The following is a 10,276-nucleotide window of genomic DNA, read 5'->3' as shown; positions in this document are numbered from 1 at the left end:
TGAGTCAATTTAGACATGCCCGTCTGCATTTACGCGAACGAGTTCTTGAGATATCGGTCTGAAATTTTGCACATATCCTTTCCTACCGAGGAAGTTGCTCCTATGTCGGAGTCGCCAATATCGGAAAATTAGCGCATATTGCTGTCAATCAAACTGATCGTTCAAAATCAAGATAAATATCTTTGTATACCCTTTATACCACCTGTGAAGGGCATTATAGCATCGCTGCAGTCGAAGTTGCCGTTTTTCTTGTTTTTATGCCAAATTGTTTATACATACTAGCAGGTCATTGGAAAATGCAACAGGTGATGCCGTTATTTTTCTGAATATGCGAAATTTTAGATTTTTTATAAATTTATGCAATTATGACCCTACTTTGCTACTAAAAAGTAGGGAAATTACCTTGAAAAACAGCAAAACGGTAAAACTAAATTCGCCAAAATTCGTAGTTCACCTGCAGTTAATAAATTATTCTAATTTGTTGCATTTCAGATACAGTAGTATTATTTAAAATTATTGAATGCAATTTTATATATATTTTTTACAAGAGCACAGTTTCACTTTATTAACAGCATAAATTATTATTTTGTTTAAAACTTACATAGAATAACTGGAATGATTTATCGTTGTCATCAGTTATAAAGGAACTTATATCCTAACATACTTTCAAAGAAAAAGTAATATAGTTTATAGTGAATTTTCAATTCCAATTATTCCTTTTTATGAATGATGGAAACGATTACAACGTAAAATTATACCACAGACTTTATATAAATAGTTTCAATACATACAAACTAAGGAATTAAAAATTTGAGCACTTTACTCAATTGGTAGTTATAGTTTGATTTTTTTTTTTTTTTTTTTTTTTGTGTAATTTTTGGTATTATATTATTCATAGATATATTCACACAGCTTGTAGAATTCCTTCGTTAAAATGGAAATATTAAATTATCACACATTTGCGTAGGTACTCAAGAAATAATAGCATCCAATCGTGTATCACGGAATTGTTTTCTCAATTTAACCAAATGCCAATTTAAGACATCAATTTAGGAACGGATGGTGTTGGCTGTAGTAAGACGCGGATTTCGTGACCAACTCTGTTCAGTGGCGCTAGCGAATATTAAATAGATGCAATTTCCACCGATATTTACTGCTGTCGCCAGCCAGAATACAATACGCCATCGTGCCAGTGTCTCATGATGGTTTATTATTAGTCCAATCACATACGGGGCTAAGAAGCCACATATGTTGGCCGCCGAGTTAGTTAGGCCATACATAGTGCCCGCATAGCGTGGACTTAGGGCAATATGGTTCATTTGATTGCCTGCGTATACTGCGCCACCAAAGGAACCAACACCGGCCAACATCACTGTAACCCATACCCAATTGCAGCCCACATAACCTGTGGCTAAAAGTCCAATCGATGGTATAATGGACGCTATTGAATTCCATAATTTGTACGAGTTGAGTAGAGAAATATAGCGACGTTCCAACATCCAATCGGCCAAACCGGAACACACAATGCCCACTATCCAGCTTGTGAAGTAAGGTATCGCGTTTAACATTGCATTCGATTGGATGTCAAAGTGCAGAATATTACTCATATAGGTGGGTAGTTCTGTCAATTGAGTATAAAAGGCCCAACTTTGTCCGCATTGTGTTATTAAGATTGCCCATAACGGCAGCGATGTGAAAATGGAACTCCATGGTATTACCTCATTCGTTGTTTGTATTACATCATTTTCGGTTTCGGACAACAATTCATCATAATTGCGTGGTTGCATTGTTCGAATACTGCGCTCTATATAATCACGCTCTTTGTAAGATATACGCGGGTGTACGCTTGGCTTGTCGTACACGAGATACATCCAAAATATAAACCATACTATGCCAAGTAAGCCAAATATGTAAAATGCTGAGGGCCATCCTCCGAGAAACTCCAAAGAGCACAGCCATCCCGTTAGTGGCATTGAAATCACTGTACCTATGTTAGAACCAGCATATACAATGGCGGCGAATTTATTCCGCTCGAGGGGTGGAATCCAGTGTGCTAACATTGCATGCATCGCTGGATAGGTGACACCTTCGCCCATGCCTTCTAACACACGAACAATCACTAGCATTGGTAAATCCCAATATGCGGCGATAGGTGTTAGGAGAGTAAAAATTGCAGTTATTAATACACCATAGCCATAAATCAGTTTTCCACCCATTAGCTCTGCTAATCGACCGCCAGGTACTTGCGTCAGCACATATCCGTAAAAGAACGATCCTAAAACTAGACCCTGAGTGGCTTCATCCCACAAAAAATCTCCCTCCTTAGACGGTGTAGTAGTGTTAGTTGGTGTTGGTACTGGGCACGTATCATCGACGCTGGTGGAATTATCTTGAGGTATTGCTGTTTGATTTACCATAGCCACAATAGCTACAGACAAATTGACGCGCATTGCATAAACTACTGCGAAACCAAGAAAACCCATTAAACCGAAAATATGTCGAGCTTTGGGAAATTCGCCATCATCTATAATTAAAAAAAAAAAAAGTATAGATTTACCAAAAACACAATTTTAATACTTTTTTTTTAAGTATTTAACACTTGTTGGCGAAATTTGCAATGTATATTTTAGTCAAGATATGTATATATGAGTAATAACCTTCAACTCCACTAATAAGAGGCGTATCTACAGAGCTCCCTTCATTTGTGTCGGAAACTTCGCTATCTTCATTACTGTTGGCTGCTCTGCGATTACTGTCTGCGTTATTATGGAAAGTGTTGTCGTCATCATCATAATCTTCCGCTGCATAATTGCGAACAAATCCAGCACCTACATCTACGGCAGTAGTGACGCCACGCGAATTCTTTGTGCGAAACATTTTTAGCTTATCACCAATCGACTAGTTAAAACTTATCAAAACACAATTATAAATTAGTAAACACATTACACACAACCAGCTTAAGAACTTGACTAAATTCAATGAACACGAATAAAATTTTGTTTATAATAAAAAAATCAACAGAAAAGAGAAAGGAAAACTAGTTGAATAGCATAAACAGCTGATTATATAGAGTTGCCAGCCTCTCATCAATTATTTCGATCTGTGTAAGAACTCTTATAAGACTATAGTTAATTCGGTTAGTATATAAGCCCAAATCTATATCAAATTTTATAAGGAGTTTGAATGGGAGTTAATATAATTCTTTATACAGATATATGTATTTTGGACACAAAAATTTCCGTTTGTCTTTTTTTTCAAAATCAACCAAAGATTTATAAAAGAATTTATTAATATTGTGGATCGTTAAAAGTTAGTTACAAAACTTAGAAAAGGCACTAAGCAGTTACAAATACCGTATCCAAGGCCTTATCTGATCTTTCGCATATCCTTTAATTAGTAATAGTGGTCCCAATTGGGAATACTATATTTTTCCTTCCATTATTTAATATTAGTGTTTCGTAGTGATAATTATTTTCAACCAATGCACAATTCGCATTACCGGGAGCTGAAGAGGCCTTGTGCAATGGTTCCAAAGATATTTGATGGCAGTCAATAAATACATTCTCGCAAGAAATCTTTAATGCTATTTCATAGGCACTTGCGTGATTACTTGTCCAAATGGATGCGTTAACGGCTTTTAATGTTTCTTTTCCACATAAGCTAATTGCTTCCTGTACAGTGCGAAAAGTGTGTAGCGTGGCAATTCCATTGTAACCGGTTCCCAAATGCTCATGGGTCACATCGCATACGATCACTGGTGAATTGGCTCCCAACTCGTTGACAGATATGGTATCCCAACTGTTCTTGTTTATCAAAGCTAAAACTCTATTTCGTTCTACATCCTGCGCAGCTTCAGCCGGAATCGCTTTGAGTTGCGACTGTAAGCGCTCCAAAAATGATTTACGGATCGACTCAGCCACAAGCACAGTAATTATAGCCTCAGCAGCTAATGGGGATTGCAATGATTGTGCTAAATGATAAGCAGCAGCATTTAAATCAGCTCTATCACCAACAATTAAAACCGTTGGTGTGCATTTGCAACCAACGTCAGCCATCTTTCCAGAAACTTTTTGACTTTGCACAGAGTAATCACGATCGTATTCGATATTATTAAGCATGTGCTGCGTGATTTTAACGTCTGGCATTCCTGAAGTATATTGTACAAACGAAAGAATTTATAACTTTTACAAATTATATCCTATTCCAAAACACTTTCGACCAAAGTACAAATTTAAATTATATGAGTGAGATATATTCCTTGTTAACTATTCTGATAAGAAACAATATGGTAAATGACAAGTTAACTCCATTGTTTATAATTTATTGTGAATAAATTAATATACTAACATGAGGTGTGCACGCAACTTGTATATACGTTTTTGAGGAATTTTACGTACATACTCCTAGACTAAATGGTGATTATTTTATTGTAAATATCATATTCCTCAAACATAAAGTGAGCTGTCTTTGAATAATATTACACGAAGTATGTATGACATTTAAGGGATAAGAACCGAACACAAGAGCAAAACTCATTTATTATTCAGAACGCGAATATTTTTATGATTAAAATTCTCCCAGTGTATGGAAAATATTTATTATTGTTTGGCAACACCACAATTGCTAACGAATTCCGTGATTACGACATTTCTCAACGAGAACTTTTAGAATCTAGTTGGACTTCCTCGCGTAAAGGCTTATTTATTTTATTCTAGTGCTACTTGGAATTTTTCTATTACGTACGTAAATATATAATTTATTAGCGATAGATTCTGCGCATTGTTAGTAAAGAGCGCAAATAAACGCCACATTAATAAATTTGTGATTATACACCTGTAGCTGTTTTGAGTGGCAGCAAACTGTGCGGTTTCTGCGCGCGCGAGAGAAAAAGAAGAAAGTGGAGCAATATCCAAATAATCGCAAAAATATAAACAGCTGTTGCTCTTTCGCGATTGCTGTGCAAGCAGACAATAAAGTACCATCATCGAAAGTGTTTCACTGTTTAAACAGTTTGAGATAAACTAGATCAGAAGTTTTTTAAATCACACGCAAGCAGAATGGCTGACATAAACGAATTACTGGGATCATCATTTGTGCGGGTTAAGGTAAGTAATGTGTGTATGTATGTATAAAATTTCAACAACGAAAACACATATGAATTCGCTAATAACGCCCAAATGAACTCTTCGTTACCACTGCTTCATTTTTTCGGAAGTATTGAGCCGTTAAGAAGTTATTGCATTTTATTTGTTGATGTTACATGTTAGAAGAATGTAAATTACCTCTTTGAACGTTATTTCTTTGTTGTGATAAGAAATTATCAATGCATAATTCAACCCTGTACTTACAAGAACTATGCATCATCGAATTGTATGTACTACATATGTACATACATACATCTACGTATCTACATATAGTATATGTAGTAGAAGCAATAACATTAGAAAGAGGCGTAACCTTATCAGTAGACTTACTTTTGTTTGGGTTTGTTTTTTTTGCATTTGAGTATCGAGGTATTTAATTCATCAACAATTAATTGTGCTTGTCCATGAGCGGTGACTCAATCGCTTTCATTCAATGCAATGAATTAAATAACATTGTGGTACAGACCACAACGACCGTTAAAGGCCCCCTGCATTGCAATCGCCTACGATTATTGTTTGTGTAGATGCTCTCTTGCGGCTTTGCCTGAGCAAGAATCGCAACCGCAAACATTTAATACATATGTAGTCGTACTAGACATTCAATAGTTCGAAATGTAAATTTCTCAACCCTCATTGCACATGAAGTTTTAATTCACATACTTGCATGTATTTATGTATGTATCTATTTGTGGAAATATATTCAACTTGCGAGAATTTGAATGGCTTCACCACGGATTTTCCTTCAAACATCGCTTCGGTTTAAATGTAACCGAAGGTTTATCTCTAAAGCTTACTTTATTTTACGTTTATTTTACAGCTGGTCGCTTTCGTGCACTTCTTCTTCATCACAAATGCTATGCTCGGTACCTGGGGCCATGGAGCTTATGAGTTTTACAATTTCCTATTTATTATTGCCATGTTCTGGACAATGCACTGCAAGGAATCCATTGAAGCAGCACAAGTGGTAAGTACGAAGTAGTCCGCCTTACGTGTAGGTACTTATGTAAATATGTTAGCAAGTGTCCATTCAGGCACCTTATAAAATACTATACCACATATATATTTAAATATATTTTTATATGTACATACATACGTACTACTATATGTAATATATGATATTTCTATATGCATAAATAAATAGTATCGTTTTTAGTACAAATCACTTCAATATGTGACGCATGTGAATTAGAACACAAGCGAGGACACATTAATTTTCATTTTTTTTATTTTACCAAAATAAATGTAAATTATAACAATTCATAAAAAATTTCGCACCGTTTCAAATTTTTTCGAAATATGAGAACTATTCAATTTCATTACGTTTTATTCCAATTTAAAGTAAGGTTATAAACATTTCTCAGTTATTTAAATGCATATAAAAAACGTAACACTGTATTGCTATTACACTATTCAAACTATTTGCAACGAGACGTCGTAGTATGTATGTATGTATATAAAACGTAGCATCTCTAGCAGCACGTCCATTGAAATACAATGATTGAATTACATGCGTAAGTGTATATTTATAGATGTACATAATGTGTTATACGTATTTAGATAGGTTAGTGTTGCGCAGGTGATAACAACTTGGTGCTAATGACTGTTTGGTGGAGCGTGAACTTCTAATCTTAAGGTTTCAACTTCGAAGATTTTATTTAGTTAAGCATTTTTAGAAGACAATATGTGTATACATATACTTACATCTATGTATATGAAATAATGTATTTATGTAAATACACATTCATATGTATGTTAATAAGAAATCAACCGCTTTACATGTGCTCAGTTTATATCGTTCGTAAATTGCGCGTGTATTTTACATTTAAATTGCTTTTATTCATGCCTTTGCATATGCTCTAATATAGCTTTAATTAATGAAATAGAGAAGTATTATTCCGCTCTGGGTTACTATTGTTATTGATTTTTGTTTGTGTGTTGAAAAATTCAGTTTATTTATGTGAAGTATTAAAGGTGCTAGAGAAATATTCAAATGGTCAACCTTTCTTTTTGCTTAAACCCCCCTCCGACTATTGTGGTATCGCATTGTTTGGTCGTCGACTGGCTTGGGCTTGAGAAATGCTAATAAATTCGAAAGAAAATCGCTAACATTGCGTGTTGCACACTTTGCTTTTGGTAACCGACGCTAAAAATCCTTACACCACTTGTCCCTAGGAAGAAATTTTGCAGGCCGACTAGCAAAAGTGACTTTCGTTTTCTTAAATTAATGAAGCCAGTCAAACACGCTGTTGTATACATATGTATATGTATATATGTTAAAATGTGATTGTATTTGTTGCCGCCCCTCTTGAACGCACTACTCGTTACACTACTTCTGTTGAATTTGAATATAACCAAAGTGGCGAGTAAGCGTGTTTATGGAGCATAGAATTTCACACGTAAGCACAGTGACGTGGTGATACATATGTACATATGTACGGACTTAAAAATACATAAATGTAGGTGTATCACTTACAATATTAGCTATGACGACAACGTCAGTGGCGCTTTGCACTTACACTGTATCGTCTAAGAAATGCTCATTTCATTTATAGTTTAAGTGCGGGTAATTATATACTAGAATCAGTTAATATTTTATTTTTACCTCTCATATACTTAAAATTTAAATATACCGTTTTCTTGCTTATTTTAATGCCAAACTGGAACGAGTTTATTGCGCCGCTTTATGTACTATGTCATGCCAAGCAAAAAAACTTTAGAAATTTGTTTAAAAATAGTTTTATCACATGTTATCGTAGTTTGTCTTCCTCTCTTTTAGATTCAACATTTTTTATCTTTTGGGGTTAATCTGTTTGGTTTTCGATTAATTTGAATCTGCCCAAAAAAACATAAAACAAATAATTATACATAAGCATATTAACGGTAAAACTGGTATATTTTCTCTCTCAATATATATTTCCTCAAGTATACCAATTATAGGGACGACTATACACTGGCTAATATATAAATAATAATATCAGAGTTAGTAATTAAAAGTTCTAAATTTTACCTTTGAACTTCTAGAGAGCTACCTCTGATTTGCTTACTGCGCCCCAATAAGTACATATGTATATATTTGTGGACTATTATAAGTGAAAGTGTAGTTTTATCGAAAATATCCTTGATGATAGGATGATAACGAAAAAGTAAATTTGTATCGATCGGCACAATTCATTATAGAACTAGATTGTAGTTGGTTGTACGTTAATAAAATTCACTTCGACAAACATTCAAAGTTTTATTACAATTTTCACTTTCTTTTGCTTGCAGGCACTCGTCATCAATGTTTCAAGCATATTCTTTGATCTAATATGCATTATAGTCTACTTTGATTTCATGAGTAAGTTTACATACATATATATATATATGTACATATATAACCAGGCTTTTGCAACATAAAATTAAACATCTTCTTAACTTCCAGATGGTTGGGCAGTCGCTTTCTCTATCATCAATTTAGTACTACGACCAATAACTATCATATTACTGTATCGTGAGTTCAATTCCCGCGGCGGCAGCCTACAAACCGGTTCTGTCTTCCCCACCACACAACAGCGCACCTATCAGGACATCGATCGGCCAACACAACCAACGCCCACAAACTCGCAGCCTGGTCCAAATGTCGCTAGTATTTTCTAAACGAATTGTTAACATTGGAGGGTCGCTGATACATTTCAGCAAAAATGCTGAAAAACTTTGGCATAATTCAGTTAATTTGATATTTACTATATGAAAAGTGAAAACAACAAAAAAGTTTGTGTAATATTGTAAAATCTGAATACTTCCATGTAAAAAAATTTCTAACATTTCCTTATACATGTGAGTGCATGCATGTTTGTATGTAAGGGTATATGTATATACTATGGTCGATTATAGAAAATATTACCTTGGAAGGGCTCGAATTCGTAAGATATTGAATTGAAATGGTATGTGGAATTGAGTATATGTAAAAATAATGTTTCATAATATTTTCGTTGATCAAAAACAAATTGTGTAACCGTTTTATATTGTATACCTACAAAAAAAAAAACGTAAAAAATTAGTAAAATAATCACTTTTTAGTTTATATGTGTAAGTCATGCTGTTTTATATCAAATATTAATATGTGTAGGTTTTAACTGTTGCAACAAAATTATATTTCCTTATTGCACTAGGTTTTGTAAAATTAGAAAATGAATGCAACTAGTTTTGATTTAATATGTCGAATTTTATTTAAACTAGATTTAGCAACACATAAATGAAAAGAAATTTGCACATTTTTAGGCGCACAATTATTTAAAGAGTGTTTCTGAGCCAGACTGTATCTCGCAGTCTCACTAAATTTTAACTCTTTATGTTATTACATGCACGTTTTGCGGTGTTTAGATAATATCTTTATTTAATAAAGTTACTTTACTTTAATTCCTTGTATCAACATCCGTAAAATGCCCCACAAGGTATGACCATCGTTAAAGACGGAGTTGAAAATTGATGAATAAACAACGGTCGTTTTGCTGATCGAAATGTAAACTTGTACCTACTTACACATAAACAATCAATAAGAATAGTAAACAATTATTAGGGGGCTGAACTATACCTGTATTTGCGATGTGGTAAAGCAATATTAACACCTACGAAAGTAACTAGAGTGCTTTAACAGGCTCATAAGCTAATTTGTTCAAAAATATTTATAGAGTCGAACCATTGACCTGTAAATGTAAATTGAAGAGCTAAACATGAAGGAAGAAGGATTGTAGGTTAGTTAGTCCAAAGCTAGCGAAGCTTTAGCTAATTTACAAAAATATATTTTATATTTACATACATACATACATATGCATGTGCATACCATTTATGAATTGTAATGGTATAAGACGCGTTGAGGCAGTTGAAATTTTTACTTATTTATCTTTAATACTAATTTGTGCAATAAAAAACTAAAACGATAATAAAGAAATTAAAATTAAAAATTAAAAATTTAATGTTTTTTTTATGGTCGAAAGGGCGAAAGTTAATGGGTTATGGGGACTTAAAGTCAAATAGAGAAGCAAATTATAATTATTTTCTTTTAAAATTCCGCATAAATTTATTTTGTTTTGAAGTTTCATTACAAATGCACAAGCTATAACGGTATTCGGGCAAGTGAGACAAATTTTTCA

At 33.8% G+C, this 10,276-nt stretch overlaps 3 protein-coding genes across 4 annotated transcripts; 1 reads left to right on the top strand and 2 right to left on the bottom strand.

Moving 5' to 3' along the window:
* Positions 1-537: 537 nt before the first annotated feature.
* Positions 538-3,082, bottom strand: MFS10 (major facilitator superfamily transporter 10). The gene is made up of 2 exons (XM_014246850.3): positions 2,658-3,082; positions 538-2,524 (listed from the first exon to the last, which is right to left on the bottom strand). Exons 1-2 carry the CDS (start codon positions 2,875-2,877, stop codon positions 1,050-1,052), a joined length of 1,695 nt encoding a protein of 564 aa, XP_014102325.3. The 5' UTR covers positions 2,878-3,082; the 3' UTR covers positions 538-1,049.
* A 153-nt stretch (positions 3,083-3,235) lies between these two features.
* On the bottom strand, positions 3,236-4,292 carry LOC138855569 (uncharacterized). The gene has a single exon (XM_070110488.1). It carries the CDS (start codon positions 4,143-4,145, stop codon positions 3,390-3,392), a length of 756 nt encoding a protein of 251 aa, XP_069966589.1. The 5' UTR covers positions 4,146-4,292; the 3' UTR covers positions 3,236-3,389.
* A 327-nt stretch (positions 4,293-4,619) lies between these two features.
* LOC106626939 (type-1 angiotensin II receptor-associated protein) lies at positions 4,620-9,216 on the top strand. Of its 2 annotated transcripts, XM_014246842.3 has the most exons (5): positions 4,620-4,739; positions 4,840-5,105; positions 5,962-6,108; positions 8,412-8,481; positions 8,566-9,216. In XM_014246842.3, exons 2-5 carry the CDS (start codon positions 5,058-5,060, stop codon positions 8,778-8,780), a joined length of 480 nt encoding a protein of 159 aa, XP_014102317.1. In that variant the 5' UTR covers positions 4,620-4,739; positions 4,840-5,057; the 3' UTR covers positions 8,781-9,216. The 2 variants fall into 2 exon arrangements, with proteins under 2 accessions (XP_014102317.1, XP_069966590.1); XM_070110489.1 differs by having other exon boundaries at positions 4,654-5,105.
* Positions 9,217-10,276: the final 1,060 nt, after the last annotated feature.

This window comes from Bactrocera oleae, chromosome 5 (genome assembly GCF_042242935.1).
Source record: "Bactrocera oleae isolate idBacOlea1 chromosome 5, idBacOlea1, whole genome shotgun sequence".
NCBI classification, from domain to species: Eukaryota; Metazoa; Arthropoda; class Insecta; order Diptera; family Tephritidae; genus Bactrocera; species Bactrocera oleae.
Note: the sequence above shows the minus strand (reverse complement) of the source record. Positions and strands in the feature narration are given on the sequence as shown.

What these genes read in the sequence shown, in the direction of transcription:
- MFS10 (XM_014246850.3), bottom strand. Translation starts at nt 2,877, where the DNA reads ATGTTTCGCACAAAGAATTCGCGTGGCGTCACTACTGCCGTAGATGTA. An exon ending in TCTTATTAGTGGAGTTGAAG is followed by an intron (nt 2,525 to 2,657) that starts GTTATTACTCAT and finishes TTTTAATTATAG; the next exon opens with ATGATGGCGAATTTCCCAAA.
- LOC138855569 (XM_070110488.1), bottom strand. Translation starts at nt 4,145, where the DNA reads ATGCCAGACGTTAAAATCACGCAGCACATGCTTAATAATATCGAATAC.
- LOC106626939 (XM_014246842.3), top strand. Translation starts at nt 5,058, where the DNA reads ATGGCTGACATAAACGAATTACTGGGATCATCATTTGTGCGGGTTAAG. An exon ending in CATCATTTGTGCGGGTTAAG is followed by an intron (nt 5,106 to 5,961) that starts GTAAGTAATGTG and finishes TTTATTTTACAG; the next exon opens with CTGGTCGCTTTCGTGCACTT. An exon ending in AGTCTACTTTGATTTCATGA is followed by an intron (nt 8,482 to 8,565) that starts GTAAGTTTACAT and finishes CTTAACTTCCAG; the next exon opens with ATGGTTGGGCAGTCGCTTTC.